This window comes from Rattus norvegicus, chromosome 2 (genome assembly GCF_021556685.1).
Source record: "Rattus norvegicus strain SHRSP/BbbUtx chromosome 2, alternate assembly SHRSP_T2T, whole genome shotgun sequence".
Classification (NCBI taxonomy): Eukaryota; Metazoa; Chordata; class Mammalia; order Rodentia; family Muridae; genus Rattus; species Rattus norvegicus.
In genome coordinates, this window is record NC_141535.1 from 31,311,891 (window position 1) to 31,328,924 (window position 17,034).

At 42.4% G+C, this 17,034-nt stretch overlaps 1 protein-coding gene across 8 annotated transcripts; it reads left to right on the top strand.

Moving 5' to 3' along the window:
- Positions 1-11: 11 nt before the first annotated feature.
- On the top strand, positions 12-10,869 carry Ankra2 (ankyrin repeat family A member 2). 8 transcript variants are annotated; one of them, XM_087617852.1, is made up of 9 exons: positions 12-354; positions 2,801-3,198; positions 3,840-3,998; positions 5,733-5,798; positions 8,073-8,170; positions 8,634-8,759; positions 9,230-9,304; positions 9,753-9,833; positions 10,341-10,869. In XM_087617852.1, exons 4-8 carry the CDS (start codon positions 5,768-5,770, stop codon positions 9,813-9,815), a joined length of 393 nt encoding a protein of 130 aa, XP_087473978.1. In that variant the 5' UTR covers positions 12-354; positions 2,801-3,198; positions 3,840-3,998; positions 5,733-5,767; the 3' UTR covers positions 9,816-9,833; positions 10,341-10,869.
- The last annotated feature ends 6,165 nt before the right edge of the window (positions 10,870-17,034 follow it).

The following is a 17,034-nucleotide window of genomic DNA, read 5'->3' on the forward strand; positions in this document are numbered from 1 at the left end:
GACCGTTCTCTAGTGACCCGGAACTGAGGCGACCTTTAGTTCTGCGAGAGGATGGGGCGCGGAGCTCTAGGGAAACCAGAAGAGATCACTTGTAGTCGTCTCGCCTTCACTGAACGCTCTAGTTTTTTTCCAGAAGAGATAAAAAATAGGAAGTGACGTCTGGGCCCGAAGCCGACCGAGCTCGGGACCAATCCACTGCTGGCCCTGGCCAGGCCCGAGCCGCTCTCCCGCTGCGCTCTGGGTAGTCATATCACCCGCCGGACCGGCCCCTGTCCCCGGAACCGCTCACGGTGCGGGAGCGGGTGTCACCCCGCGGCCATAGAGCGGGAACGCCCGCCGGGACACCTGTCGCTTGTGAGACGCCTTTCGTTTTTTATAGCACCTTTTCCCCCTCGTAGGACAATTTCAAGAATTAGGAAGAACCAGGAGCCCCTGCGATTAGCTTCCATTGGGGACTGTGCCCACTGCTTGCATTATACATACACTCTTCTTGGGAGTCTGGCTGGCAAGGCTACCCACCCTTTCTCTCTTAACTCTCATCATCTCTGTCATTTTTTCCCCTCCCCTGTGCTTCAAGTTTGGGCGTATCAACAGTCTTTGCTTCTCTCTAATCTAGTCTAGATACCCTCTTCATTTCCTGTTCTCCCATCAAAGACTGGTAATTCTGTCTATTGAAACCTATTGTTCTACAGGGGCCGCAAAGAACATTAGAGGTGACTGTTTTAACCCCATTTTACAAATGATTGAGCCTTGGGAAACTCATGATTTGCGTGTCTAGCACATCTAATATTTAGTGTTAAGACTAAATTACCAAACCCAATTAGAAAATAGGAAGAAAATGTAAAAAAATTGTTCAAATTAAGATCAGAAAATACCTCTGGGGCACTAGGTAGGTTTTGTTTGCGATGGTTCCTGAGAGTGATCTTAAAACCTGGTGAGGGAGGTGGTACACACTTTTAAACCGGGCACTCGGGAGGCAAATGCGAGGCTACAAAGTGAGACCTTGTCTTGAGAGAAAAAAAGTTCACCATCTGGCAATTTTTTCCCTTAATCGGAGCTTGAAAGGAAAAATAACAGTGTTAAAAGAGACACACCACATGTGCCGGGGGAGGGGTGGAATGGAGTTGTGCTCAATCCAGAGATTCCTGGAAGAAATTGTTCTTTCCTTGGAAACAGTTCCCATTGAGCACTGAACTTTGTATTCCTGTTGCCTTCTGACAAAATGTAACGACTTTGTTATGCGATTCTTTGTGGGACTGTACTGTCTTCACCTCTCCCCTGAGAATTTTGTGTTGCTGCTTGTTTACTGACCTCAGTGATGGAGTTGGTAGAGCAACCCAGGTTTCTTGGGATTCAGGAGCTTTCTTTTTCCATTGAGAAGAATATTACCCATCCATGCTACTCAGAAGATCGAGATAAGGATCAGTCTTTTTTTTTTTTTTTTAAGGAAGTTTTTGAGATAAGTAGCTCTAACTGTCCTAGCACTTACTGTGTAGACCAGGCTGACCTCAGATTAAAGGTGTGTGCCACCACACCTGGCTTGTATAATGTCACTTGTGTGAATGTTTTCAGGATGTTACTGCTTAGTAATGTGTAACCAGTTGGTGTGCTCCTTTCCGGGTAAGACTATTTCTCCTGCCCTCTAGTGCGCCAGCACACTTAGCAGGATCAGTCTGTTGAAATGGTTTTAAAATGCCGAACAGTCATGTGGTGCCGATTCATTTCCCTCTTAATTCCAGGTAATTGTGATCATCACACACTCAGGTCCCTTTCAGAATGTCCAGGGAGCAATCTGCTGTCAAATGGCAAGATTAACTGGGTCTTCAGTTCTTCCTGTTTCAAGTGACTGTATGTTTGGTATTATCACATAGGATACCAATCCATATTCTACATATTTCTCATTAAAACGTACATCAAGTTGCTTATGCTTACTCTGAACAAAAGCTGATGAATATACTTTTAATTCTTAAAAAGTAAACTTTGTAGGGCCAGGGAGGTGGCTCAGTAAAGTCACTTGCTGCCAAGCCTGATGACTTGAGTTCAGTTCCTGAGACACACATAATAGATGGGAAAACCCACTTCCTGAAATTTGTCCTCTTGACTTCTGTGTACATGCTGTGGCCCATGTGGTCCCACACATGTGCAAACAAATAAGTGTAATAACTAATTTTAAAATAAAGTCTGTAAGTACCTAACTGTCCAAATCATGGGTATTATAGAAAACAGTGCTAGTCAACCTGGCTACAAGTTGGTTATATCTCAGCTCAAATTGAGAACACTTACAGAAATGGCACTTTAAAAAAGAAATCTCGGGGCTGGGGATTTAGCTCAGTGGTAGAGCGCTTACCTAGGAAGCGCAAGGCCCTGGGTTCGGTCCCCAGCTCCGAAAAAAAGAACCAAAAAAAAAAAAAAAAGAAAAAGAAATCTCAAATAATGACTTACTGTCTTAACATAAAAGTTGGTTTTCTTTGGTAGCCTGATCTTTAAACATTTGGCACTCATCAGCTATAGAAGGGGGAAGCTAAGTGAGACTTGTGGAGACAGTGTTCATCCCTTCCCAGGGCCCCATCCATGAACGACAGCATCTGTTTTACAAGTGAGACTTTCTCAGTACTCATCACACAGCTAATAAACGGCAAAGCCTTGGTTATAGGCAGATTCCTACCTCTGATATCATGGGCTTTCTATTGTGTAAGGAGGCTTACAGGAGCACTGTTTGGCTGTGTAGTTAAAATGTTTGTGTATATACATTTACATAAATTAATATACTCCTTAAATTTTCTAATTTTTTTCCTTTCAGATACTTTACTATCTCAATTCCAGTAAAATACTGGATAACATCCTTGGAAAAAAAAAGAAAAAGAAATCATGAAGAAATGTTTTAATTATTAAAACCATGGCTACATCTGCAAATCTGGACATTGGGGCCCAACTGGTCGTGGAAGAGTGTCCCAGCAGCTATGGCCTCTCTGGGATGCCAGACATCAAAATAGAGCACCAGCCAGACCCAAACTCAGATGAAGGGTCAGCTCAGGGAGTCGCCATGGGGATGAAGTTCATACTGCCAAACCGATTTGATATGAACGTGTGCTCTCGCTTTGTGAAGTCCTTAAACGAAGAGGATAGTAAAAATATTCAAGATCAAGTTAACTCTGACCTGGAGGTGGCGTCTGTCTTATTTAAAGGTTGAAAGTTATGGTATAACTCCTTCCATTCGCTCTCATTTGCCTGATTCCATTCTGTTTTCTTTGAATCATGAGATTCAGAGTTGAGGGAAAGCTTGAACATCATCTTTTAAAGGGGTTCTCTAGAATCTCACAGAAACCCACATTAAGTATCTGTTGGTGTCTTAAAATAGTCATTGTCTAAGCCAGGTGTAGTGGTGCATGCCTTTAGTTAGTACCGTGGCAAAGACGGTGAGTTCCAGGCCAGCCTGAGCTACTCAGTGAGACCCTCATTTGATCTTATGTACAACTTCCCTAATTGGGTTTTTCTTAGTTGCATCTTTTTAAATGGTAGAAAAGTATTCCTTTTCTTTTTCAAAATTGGTCAAATATTTTCTGTTTCGTGACTAATTTACATCAGCTTCTAATACTGTAATTCAATGATCTGTCAGCATGCTGTAGTTACTTTGTAATGATTTATTGAATGTTAAAACTAATAGTAGATCAAGATAAATAATTTTCTTTGTAGTGCTTACACTACTATAATTAATAAGTTAATATCACCTGATAAACACTTGTGAACTGAAGCTAACATCATATATTTTTCATGTGAACTTTAATACATTTATTATACTGCTCTGTCATTAAAATACTATTTTAATTTGTTTTATTTAGCTGAATGCAATATCCATACCTCTCCTTCTCCTGGAATTCAAGTAAGGCACGTCTACACACCCTCTACAACTAAACATTTCTCACCCATAAAACAGTCAACTACTTTAACCAACAAGCACAGGGGAAACGAGGTCTCCACCACACCTCTGTTAGCAAATTGTAAGTACACACTTAGAATGCTTCGGAACACTCGTGCAAATAACTAACGCTATTTCAGATTAGGAGTTTATACTTGAAATATTAGTTTCAGTAAATAAATACTCTAGCTTTGAAAGCTTAAGTGATAATCGTTTTAATAAGTTGAAACTTTTTCATGTGTTTTTCTATGTTTGAAAGGTTCTTGTTATATCTCTATGAGAATACAGTTTAAAATATTATTAAAACATTTATAGTTTTACCAAAAGAATGAGTTACTGTGATTTTTTTTTTTTTACAAACTAAGGTATCAGTGCTTTTGTGTTCTTAAGGTTTAATGTTTTACTTATATAGGAACATAATTGTAAATATCGACTTACATATTAGTTCAAGATCAAGAAATGATTTAGTAATAAAAAATAAGTAATTCCTACTGAAACATATAATATAAGCAGGAAACCACCCTTTAAAGAACTTTGACTGTAAAGTCATTGTATAGGATACAAGGTTCCTCTGCCTAAGCTAACAGCTATTCAGTGAAGCATGAGTGCTTGAATGGAAGCTAACCAACTAACAGTTAGATGACAGTAACTGCGTTTGAAACTATAATGTGAGTGCCTCTGTCTTCTAAAGCCTGGTGAAATCTCAGTCTCTACTTTAGAGATCTTAAATCCCTCCAGATCGCAGATTGCACACAGTAGCAGTGGAGCCAGAAAGCAGTCTAAGTCTACCTCAGGCCATGTCTAGTTTAAATGAAGTGTTATAACCCAGCCATAACACTGAAGGCAGTGTTAGTTAACAGTGCAGCTCACAGAGATTGTTTTATGATATTCCAACCTAGAACTTCTCTGCTGAGAACAAAATACAAAGCTAGAGACTGTTCCCCACGTTACAAATAAACACGCTTAGCCGGCCAGCGTTCGCATGCTCACTGGCCTCAACTGACCTACTCATACACTTACTCTCACCAGCCCAGGTAGTCACACCCAGGACACCGAGGCAAGCGATAAGGAGCTAGAGCCTGTCCAGCCTACATAATGAGACTCACCCCTCAAAAAGAATCTGGCAAGGCCAGTTTTCTGTTTATGAACTCATTCATAATGTTTGCGCCCCCTTCCAACCTCAAAATAAAAATATCTAGGGACTTGAGAAATAACTCAGTGGTTAAGAGCTCTGGCTGCTTTTCTGGAAGACAAGGGTTGAATTCTCAGCACTTACATGGTGGCTGTCAATGACACCACCACCCCTCTTTTGGCCTCTGTGGGCACTGCAGGCAAAATACTCACTTGGCATACATTTTAAAAAATACTTTAAAGTTTAAAAGGCTGGGGATGATGGTGTGTCCCTGTAGCGTCAGCTACTCAGAAGAAAGTTGAGGAAGGAGGACTGCTGGAACCTCCATGTTAAACCTCGGGCTGGCGTCACAATGAGACCTTCTTCAGAGGAGCCCCTGAGAAGGCAAAGGCAACGCTGCTTTGTCGTTTTGCACCTTCTTCATAAGTTTGGAATCAGAGATAGCTTTTTAAAAAGTGTAACTAAATCACTCTTTAGGATAAATTTTGCCCCAAAATAATAATTTGCAGGAGTCATATTATCATGAGTCAGCTCTCAGAGAATAGGACTTGTGATATTAGGATACTTTGTTAGGCTTAAATGATAAGATGGTGGAGTTTGTTTTGGAAAAAACTGGCTTCACCATGAGATGATGTCTGTGTCACCCACAAGATGCACTTGAAGAATTTTACCGTATTGTTTCAGCTCTGTCTGTTCACCAGTTGGCAGCTCAGGGAGAGATGCTCTACCTGGCTACTCGTATTGAACAAGGTAATACCCTAGCTTGAAGTATTATATTTTGAATATTCATTCGAATATTAGAATATTGGTTGGGGATTTAGCTCAGTGGTAGAGCACTTGCCTAGCAAGCGCAAGACCCTGGGTTCAGTCCTCAGCTCCAAAAAAAAAAAAAAAAAAAAAAAAAAAAGAATATTGTACAGGGAACTATAAGGGCAAAAGAGGTTATATAGTCTCACCAAATTCATAACCCAATGCATAGCAGAAAAGGGAATAATTTTTAAGTAATATAAAGTATAAAATGTGGGGCTTTAAGATGGCTCTGAGATTAGGAACACTGGCTAGTCCTCCAAAGGACCCAAGTCTAGTTCCCAGCACCCACATGACAGCACAAGACTGTCTGTAACTCCACATCTAGGAGATCTGATACCCTCTTTCTAGCCTCCCAGGGTACCAAGTACATATGTAGTATGCATACATACACACAGGTACAACACCCATCCAACTTTTATATGTATGCATGTTCTGCCTCTCTCACTGTGTTGTCCAAGTTGGCCTCAAACCTGCAGTTGTCCTGTCTCAACCTTCTAAGTTCTGGGATTACAAGTGTATATCTCTACAACCCAGCTAGTTTATACTTTTCCACTATAATGCATACTATATACTTTGATTTCTATTTGTTTTTTTAACTATGCATCTCGTTGATTACAAATGTTTGCTGATTATCTTAGCATTCTTTATAAACATATCCATTGAGTAAATTTGCACCAGTAGATATCCAGGTCACAAACTAGATGACTTTGTCGTGCTGAAGGAGGCTCTAATCAGCTCTTCACCTATGCTAGCCAGGCCAATACACAGAGCTACGCCTGTGCAACTGGCTTGTTATTACGTTTTAACCAGATGACTGGCCTCCCCAGTAGACACAATGAGACTTAAATTCTTACTAATATGTGGGTTAAAATGGTGCCTCAGAGTGATTTTGTTGATATGTTTAGGTTCTGATCCCTTTCTGTTTCCTTTTGTCTGAACTACCTACAGTATACCTACAATATATTTATGTCATATCAACTCCAGAATGAAGGAAGCTGACCTCTGTTGTTTCACACATGTAGTTTTCCACAGTTTTTCTTTTTGTATGACCTCTTCAGATTTTTAATCATGACTTTTTGTTCTTTGTGACTTGGGAGTTTTACATCCTGCTTAGAAAAGATTCTCCACTCTAGGATGATTGAGAAATCACCCATTCTTATTCTAGACTTACATGATTTCCTTCTTTATAGTCTTTGATGCATGTGATATATTTTTAGTATAATAAAAGTAAGAAGGCTGTTATTTTATTTAAAGTTAGGTGGCACCGTATTGTTTGTTGATCACAGGGAGCATGATCCAGAGTCTTACTATTGTGAGACTTAGTGTAGTTCTGTCTGTATATGTAAATATTGGGGGCAGAGAGATGATTCAGAACCTAAGATCTGAGGCTGCTCTTGCAGAGGACCTGAGGTCAGTGTCCAGTATCTACATTAGGTGGCTTACACCCAGGCATAACTCCAGGGGTATCTGATGCCTCGTGTTTTGACAGCCCCTGCACTCATGTTCACTCATACCCCCCAACAGATACATAATTTAAAAAGTATAAATAATGTTTTAAAAAGTAGAAACTTTATGTTCAACCTGCCAAGAACGTGTGGAAGGGAAGCTGTACAGTTTGTAACTGTTCGGCTGCATTTAGGGAATAAAATGAGGCTGGACTTGTGTGACGCTTTCCGATTATCCAGTCTTCACATTATACTTGGAACTGCGTGAGTGATGGAAACTCACGGGCAGCAGTGCTAGCTGGAGCGGAGGGTGGCCTTGTGAAGGTGATGCAGAAGTTGTTAAGGATATTCAGGTGATGCCAAGGGCCATCGTAGCTCGTGTCGCTGTGATCTTCCCATCTGTGTGTTGACATGACATTGCACTAATCTGTGTGTAGCAGAAGTCAAGTCACGTGCCCAGCACCAAGCCACTAGAAAATGAGAGAGCCAGGATTCTCTCTGGGCTTCTGTCCCTGAGACCGCTGCTGACCTAACACGTCACTGTGTGTGGTATTTATGCTTTGAGGAGTGTGCTCCATGAACCCAGCGTGTAGCGAGACCCATTTTAACATGCACAGACTGAAAGTCACAGCAGTACCTGCAGACCTCAGCAAACAAAGCTCAGCCTTGAACTGCATTGAGTCATAAGGTTTTAGAACAAGTGTTTTCAGAGTGATGTTAATACATGGTCGGTAACTTAGATCACAAAAATTGCTCTTCTTTTAAATAGAAAATGTTATCAATCACACGGATGAAGAAGGATTTACTCCCCTGATGTGGGCTGCGGCACACGGGCAAATAGCTGTGGTAGAATTCCTCCTTCAGAACGTAAGGAAAATGCTCAGAAAATGTACATGTATAGTGTCTTACATTCACTGGAGTCGTTAGTGCAGATTTACATCTACAGCCAACTAGACATGGTGATGGAGGGCACAAGAGAGATGGCTGTCTGCTGTTCCCGTGGAACCTGGGTCTAGCTGGGGAAACAATGTAATCCACACAGAACAGCGGGAAGCAGTTATGTCCAACCCCTCTCTGAGTGGAGCAGGTCCTGGTGAGAAGGCTTCTTGGAGGAGCTGGGACTTTTCCAGAGTGAAGGAGGATTAGGACTGAGGCAGCTGGAGGGAGGGAGGAAGTCAGGCTTTGGTAACAAGCACATTCGTCATGCTTGTGTTATTTCTTATTAATCCTGGAACATGGCCTGACCTCAATGTTAGACTGTGATTGTATTCACAGAGACAGCGTTCTGTCTCAATCAATTGAAAGTCCTTTCTTTTCACTTCCGTGACAGGGTGCAGATCCCCAGCTCTTAGGAAAAGGTCGAGAAAGTGCCCTGTCGTTGGCCTGCAGTAAGGGCTACACAGACATTGTCAAAATGCTGCTAGACTGTGGAGTTGACGTAAATGAGTATGACTGGGTGAGTTCACACACTGAATGGAAACTTCTGTAATGGGCTAAACCTCAGATGTAAGGTGCTGGCATACGTAGGCTCTGTGCTCAATCCACAGTGTCATATATCACATGGTGTGTAACAGTCTCATGAGGTGGACACAGGAGGATTGAAGTTCAAGCTCATCTTGGGCATCTTGGCTATTTTAAGGCCACAGGACTACTTAAAACTCTGCCTCAAAAAAAATTAAGTACATAAATAAATACAATATTGTCACTTTAAGGATTTAATTGATGTCAGGGAAATAGGAGCTTTATTAGGTGTCAGAAGAAAATGCACTTACTTAGACTGAGCAAGTTAGTGTCATAATCCAGTTATCTCTTGTGATTCAAAAAGTTTCCCACAAAATATTAATACTGTTTTAAACTAGTTTTCCATGGCATTTGAATGACTACTACTCTCTGAAAATGCTGGCAACTGGTAACTTTCCTCTGCAGAACGGAGGCACCCCTTTGCTTTATGCTGTCCACGGGAACCACGGGAAGTGCGTGAAGATGCTGTTGGGTAAGCAGGTGAACGTTGTTTGGAAGAAGTGCTGTGAGTGTTTTAAGTTGCCCCTGTTAGGGGGAGCATACATATTGTAGGTTGCATCACTCTGCTGGCGTTTGCCCGTGGGTTCCCGTTACCACAAGCTTTTGCCCTTCCCACTCACTTCTGGGGTCACCTTTGACCCCACTCTTGTGTTCTTTGTACACAGTGTCTTCATGCGTGAGTTGTGTCTGGTCAGCTACTCTGGGGATGTTGGGTATCTCCCCTTCAGCCCGTGAACATGAACTCTCTGGGGATGCTGGGTATCTCCCCTTCAGCCTGTGAACATGAACTCTGGATCCCATGTACACAGTACTTTGTAGGATCATGTTGGCTGAAGCCCTGTTCAGTCATTCACATATGAGCCAAGGATAGACAGGCAGACATTCACATTTTCGTTTTATTTATATAGGTTTTGCTATTTTGTTACAGAAAATGGAGCTGACCCAACAATTGAAACAGACTCTGGCTATAATTCTATGGACTTGGCTGTAGCTCTGGGCTACAGAAGTGGTAAGTGTCTTAGAACTCTCGGGCCATTTTAGAAAAGCTTCATATATTGCAATGCCAGTGCTCCAAACCTTCTTCCCTTCCATGCATAAACACCGTCATTCTAACTCCAGACATATGCTTTAATGAAGGGCCAAGTAGAGAGATCCTGTAAAGCTAAGGAGTGACTTCACTCATTGTACTTTCTCATAAACGCACATGGTTACTAGAAGACAAGTGGCAGTATTTGCAAGATTTATTTCAAAAATGTTTTCATAAAAAAATTATGTAACAGCATTGTACTCTGTAATAAAACCTCGGGGCAGAAAACTCAGAAGGCTGGGCAGTTGCCGAACTAGGATCAGCCTTAATTTTAAGAATGACTGTTGCACCTTGTCCTCAGATGACAATCAGTCCTAATAGCAATAACTTCACTGTTCAAAATCTCAGGCTCAGTTGAATTTATGGACTGGATTTTGTTTGCTTGGTTTTGTGTCTCTGTGATGTGACCTTGGTGACCTGTCCTTGTAGTTCAACAGGTCATTGAGTCACACCTGCTGAAGCTGCTTCAGAACATCAAGGAGTGACGACTCCTCAGAAAAGGCCACCTGCCCTTCTCAGCCCTGGGTCCTTAATGATAGTTTTGTTTACGTGTAAATTTTTATAGTTCTGTTTGAGTGTAAATTTTTATCTCAGTTGCAATATTTGCTGGTTTTTAGTGAGTTTTAATACATATTCCTCTGGATAATTCACTTGTCTATAATAAAATTAATCCTGATTTTTTAAATAAATGTGTCTTACTATATATTAAGATTATTAATTAATGTTTTCTGGCATGTAACCTTTTATGGTACAGGTGTTTGTATGTTTTGTATCAAGGATCACAATGACACTTTAAGAAAACTCCATCTTGTTTCTCTCCACTCGTGTATTAACTTTGACTTTCACAGGACTCACTGTAAGTCTGTGGGGAAAATAATGTTCTTGTTGAATTAAAGAGTACTCAGTGTGATGGTTTACAAAATCATGTTTAAATAAAGTACCTTTCTGTCTGTCTGCATTCTAGCTCTTTGATTATATGCTTGTCACAGATGTCTTCAGGGTTTTCAGTTTAACGTTTCTGTTCTGCAACTAGATCAAACAAAGATTTATTGATGTCATCTCTAGAAGTACATTTAGAATATTTTTCTCTTACAAGTATGTTTGAGAAGGGAAGTCATAAAAGAGAAGTGAGATGCTTTTTACCCCTACTAGAGGAATGCCATTAACTTGCCTTTTACTAAAATCCAGAAGAGGGAACCATGGACTGGAAAGTGACTTGAGGGACTGTGAGACTTGATTGAGGTAAATCCATCTGAAGAATGGATATGATATCAGCTGTAAATCATATAAGCTCCATCTGGGTAATATAAGAAATATCTAAAGGAAGCAGGGAAGACACCTCGGTGGTTGAGCACTGGCTGCCTTCGCAGAGGACTGGGGTTTGGTTCCCAGCACCTACATGGCAGCTCACTAACCTGTAACTCCAGTTTTAGGGGATCTAACGATCTCTTCTGCTTGCATGTGGTGCCCATACAGGCATGCAGATAAATACTCATACACATAAAATTTTTAAAAGCTATGTTATAGGTAATATTAGGTGAAATTACTGAGTTATGTGCAAACAGGTTTTGTCTGACGGACCCACACACTGCAGGGTGGGGTGGGGTCTCTGCATTCGATGGGGCCACACACTGCAGGGTGGGGTGGGGTCTCTGCATGCGGTGGGGCCACACACTGCAGGGCATCTCTGCAGTTACCTTGATCAGCAGAGCAGCAATACTCAAGAGGCAAGAAGGTACTTCAGTTCAACAGGACTAAGTAGCCAGTGCTGGTTCAAACTTTGAGAATCTGATCCCAAGTAGTTTATTTTAGGCATCTCTAAACACAGCACAATCTGTTGAAAACTTTCCTGGTGATAATTCAATCCATGTGCACAATAAAGCTTAAGATGTGACTTCAAACTCTTTGTAAAGTACATGCGACATCTTCCATAAAGATGTGTTCTATAGACAGGCTACGTGTAACACCTCCTGTAAGTAAAATGGACAAGCTCACATACAGGTCTGGAAAAGAAGATAGGTAATGCAAAATGTTACCAGTGCAAAATTAACCACATCTCTTCCCACCCTTCTGGGTGGATAACTTGTTATGCATCCCTTCCTCTGAGGAAACAACCCTGTGCATTTAACATTCCAGGTGCCCCTAGTTCTTGTCTGTGAGCACAAGGGTCTCAGCACTTCCCACAATTTACCACAACCCTTCCACTTACAGAAATCAACCAGATAACCAGCGAGAAGTCATTAGGTCTGGCACCTTATTACTTGGTAATAAACTGAACTCAGCAAAGCAGCTCCCCTAGATTGAGGGCTGTCAGACTATTGTACGTACATCGACATCGAGTTAGAGGCTGCTTAGCATGTCCACAGAGTTTCTCATTCAAGGACAAAGGCCACTGGCCCAGAGATCTCACTGTGCGTGCCTCTGGGTGGCCTCTTCCCTTCTGAGCATTGAAAGAACGTTCCTCCTTTGTAAACATTCTTCATCACGAGGCTGGTTTTGTTACGTTCCTGTCGGTGAGCACATATGGGGAATGTGTGGAGCTCAGGATAACACATGGGAATCTCTCCTCCCATCGTGTAGGTTCTGAGGATTGAACTCAGACTCTCAGGCTTGGCAATAAATGCCCTTGTTTGCTGAGCCATCTCACTGACCCTCTCGGCCTGACTGTCTACATTCACACAGTGATTTGACTATATGAATGACCCAAACCAGCAGGAATAAGTTACACGAACCAATGACTTATGCCAAGCAGGTTTATTAAGTACAGCATCATATGTACTGTTTTTAGGGATGAAAATAGCCAAGGTCAGCACAGAGATAAGTCAGAGAATGTTAGCCAAGAGAACACGGACTACCTCAGATACAGCTGCCCTAGTGCTGATAACCACAGTCAGAGGGAAAAGTCAGATCCTCAGAAACCTCAACCTTGACTCCTCTGAGACCCGGACTCCAGCTCTACACCAGCCTTGCCAAGTCCACTTCTGGACAAGGACACAGAACTAAGGTTCCCCTTGTCCTTTCGTTGGGGCCTCTGAGAAAGGCTTGGGTTGGTCTGGCCCACCACTTGCAAGCCTCACGTTTCTCCCATAAATCTAGAGCTTTCCATGACTTAAGATTTAAGGTCAAAACAATGGGTTTCTGCTCATCAGTCTTCAGGATATATCACACGGCTTCTGAAGCCTGAATTATTTGTTCCTCTGTTCTGGGTTATGGCCTTAAACCCAAGAAATTTTCTCCACATTTTACCACCATCAGTTAATCTGCCTAAATCCAACCTTTTCTTTGAGGTCTGTATCATGTGCTAAGAGATCCCTGCCTTCTTTTCTTCTCTCTTACATGTATGTATTTGGAGAGATGGTGCACATGCTCACAAATGTGCACAGGTACCACAGCACATAGGAGTTGGCGCTCTCAATCCAGCGCATGGGTTCCGAGATGGAACTCAGGTGGTCAGCCTTGGCAGCAAACACCTTTACCTGCTATGGGGTCTGATAGCTGTTCATGGGATGGTGTCCAGGGGTCTATCACTGATGTCATCAGGGGTGGTGGTGGTATCTGGGACACCCTTCTATTAGGCTGACATTTACAGGTCCTGGGCCTCAAACAGAACCTTGGCTGCACTTCCAATAAAGGCAGGAGCAGTACCGAGATAGAGCGCTCTAGGCCACTTGTCAGAGCCTCTCCTGAGGGTAAGAGTTTATTTCAGATAGCAAGGCTGGTAATGAGTCTCACATGGCTTTCCACAGATATTCGTTCTCTCTGGAATCTTTATAGGAACAGCAGTTCACTGTTGGGCAGGCCGAACATCATTTCTGACCAGTTAATTCCTCCTGTCTCCTTTACAAGCTAGTCAGAGGAATCTTCTTTTAACATCTGAGACATCATAACCAAGTTTGTAACCGTGATGTCGTGTTAAGAAATACTTCATACTTCAGTGATAAAGACCCATTTCAGTTTAGACATATTTGCACAGAGAGCCGTAGTTTAGAAAAAAAAAGCCAAGAACTCACTCTATCTCCCTCCCTCTTCCTCTTCGTGATGATGATGGTGGTGATGATGATGGTGATGGGGGTGATGATGATGGGGGTGAAGGTGATGATGATTATGAAAGGTGATGATTATGGATGGCGATGATGAGAAAGGAATATGGGGCTTGGCAGATGCTTTTTGCCCAGCTGTCTGAGTGTGATTTTTTTCAAATTGTTTTTGTTTTAAATAAGATTGTATTTCATCTCTACCAACACTTGGCCCCAGCCCTGGTTTATGTAAAACTAGCCTGATAGTAGAAGAAAATGAACAGTGTCTTTAGAGGAATGGAATTGGAATCAACCCACAAGAGACGAAGACAAGGATGTTTTGACACAGAGCATGAAATTCTTTTTTTTTTCTCCCCCACCACTTTTTTCTTTAGAACATAAAATTCTTCTTTTTTCTTTTTTTCCTCCCCTTGGTAAAGAGTTGTTTATTTATGTTGTATACAATATTCTGCCTGCATATATGCCTACAAGCCAAGAGGGCACCAGATCTGATTATTATGTGGTTGCTGAGAATTGAACTCAGGACCTCTGGAAGAGCAGCCAGTGCTCTTAACTACTGAGCCATCTCTCCAGCCCCCAAAGTCTGAACTTTATGTATACTGTAACACACACGAACTCACACACAGTCACTGTCTTCAGACACACCAGAAAAGGGCATTGGGTCCCATTACAGATGGTTGTGAGCCAGCATGTAGAGGCTGGGAATTGAAAGCAGGACCTCAGGAAGAGCAGTCAGTGCTCTCAACCGCTGAGCCATCTCTCCATCCCCCAGAACATGAAATTCTTGACTGACTTGAGACATATAGACCAGACCAAGCCAGGCAAAACAAACCCAAAAGCATCAATGAGTCGGATTCTCTGGCACCTGCTACTGAGACTAGATCTCCATTGTACATCCAGACCCATTAGCAACAGTCAGATCACAGAGGCTGGAGAGACGGCTCAAGGGTTAATAACCTTTACTGCCCAAACATCAGAACTGGAGGTCAGAGGTCACACTCCGTTCAGTAACCCCAGTCCCAGAGTGGGAGGAGGCTGGAGGATGACTGGGACTTGCTGGCTTGCACCCCAGACAGCATGAGCCCAAGGTTCAGGGAGAGACCCTACCTCGAATAGAGATGGTGATAAAAGAGGACTCTGGGGCCCTGGCTACAGGGCAGTGATGGTCCAGGTCTTTGATCCCAGCACTCGGGAGGCAGAGGCAGGCAGATCTCTGTGAGTTCAAAGCCAGCCTGCTCTATAGATTGAGTTCCAGGACAGTCAGGGCTACACAGAGAAACCCAGTCTCAAAAACAAAACAAAACAAAACAAAACAAAAAAACCAACAACAACAACAAAAAAGAGGGCACCTTGCATTCCTTTCATGTAAGTGCAGAGCTATTAATGCTCACACAGAGACACACACACAAATAAGGAAATGATAAATCTTTTTCACCTTACCACTCATAGAGAACAATTTCATGAGTGTGTGCAAAGTTGAAACAAAAGTCATAACCTCTGAGGAAAGTCGAAAGAACTGGAACCAGGAAAGCTCAATGTCAGCCACCCGGGGAGGCTGTCCGCCAAGGTCAAGCCCATGAAGCCCATGTGGTCTCAGCAGGCCAGTGCCATCAAACATCAGCAGATGACCTTTAAACTGTTCCAGCATCATTTTCAAAAGGCTACAAAGACACCCTCATACAACGCAGCCTGGTACATGCACTGTATTATTTTCCTGACAGAGGAAGAAGCCGTTAAGAAGTTAAACCGAGCCAGATGTGGTGGCCTTTAATCCCAGCACTCAGGAAATATGGATCTGTGTGAGTGTGGGGCCAGCCTGGTCTACATAGTGAAGTCTAGAATAGCCAGAGCTTCATGGAGAGATCCTGCCTCAAAAGAAAAAAAAAATCAAAACAGAGTCTGACTCGGTCTAAGAAGCTAAGGAATCGGGGTGACATTAATATAAGATTTCTGGGGCTGGAGAGATGGCTCAGCGGTTAAGAGCACCCGACTGCTCTTCTAGAGGTCATGAGTTCAATTCCCAGCAACCACATGGTGGCTCACAACCATCTGTAAAGAGATCCGGTGCCCTCTTCTGGTGTATCTGAAGACAACTACAGTGTACTTATATATAATAAATGAATAAATCTTTAAAAAAAAAATTCACCTTTATCTTTAAAAAAAAAAAAAAAAAAAGAAAGATAAGATTTCTGAGCAGGCTAATGGTGGTCAGTGCCCTTAATCTCCCAGGTGGATCCCTGTCAGTTTGAAGCCAGTCTGGTCTACAATTCGAGTCCCAGAGCATTTGGAAGCAGAGAAGCTGTCTTAAAAACAAAGCAAAACAAAACAGAAAACAAAGATTGCTGTTCTTCTATAAAACTACCTAATGCCCAGCAGGGATCTAACTTGCATTGAATGGTTCGTTCCCACGCTATGGAAACTGCCTCTTTCTCTTTTTATTTTACGTATATGGACATTTTGCCTGTATGCATCTACATGCACACCACATGCTTGCCTGTTGCCATGGATTCCCTGAAACTGAAGCTGCAGACAATTTTTTTTTCCTTTTCTTTTTTTCGGAGCTGGGGACCGAACCCAGGGCTTGGCGCTTGCTAGGCAAGCGCTCTACCACTGAGCTAAATCCTCAACCCCAGCTGCAGACAATTTTGATCTGCCCTGTGGGTGCTGGGAATTGAACCCTAGGTCCTCTAGAAGAGCAGCCAGTGCTCTTAGCTGGCAAATCATCTCTGCAACCTCCAGAAACTGTTTCCTTTACAGATTAGAAAAAAAAATCTCTGAAGTGGGGCAGGAGACATAGATTTTTCGATTCTCAGCACCCAGGGTATTCAATGTCCTCTTCTGGCCTCCAACAGCACTAGGCACGCGCGCGCGTGCGTGCGTGCATGCGTGTGTGTGTGTGTGTGTGTGTGTGTGTGTGTGTGTGTGTGTGTGTGTGTAGGCAAAACACCATACACATAAATTAAAAAAATAATGCTTTAACCTCTGGTGTAACCTGTAATTTCACTCAGTCTGTGACCTTTAAAAAATCCTGACTATTGAATCAGATCCTGTTTTTCCAGATAGTCCTCTGGGGACTTTTGTTCCGT

Coding starts and splice junctions, on each gene's coding strand:
- Ankra2 (XM_087617831.1), top strand. CDS start 2,897: ATGGCTACATCTGCAAATCTGGACATTGGGGCCCAACTGGTCGTGGAA. Junction 3,999..5,732: donor CACACCTCTGTTAGCAAATT/GTAAGTACACAC, acceptor GTATTGTTTCAG/CTCTGTCTGTTCACCAGTTG. Junction 5,799..8,072: donor GGCTACTCGTATTGAACAAG/GTAATACCCTAG, acceptor TCTTTTAAATAG/AAAATGTTATCAATCACACG.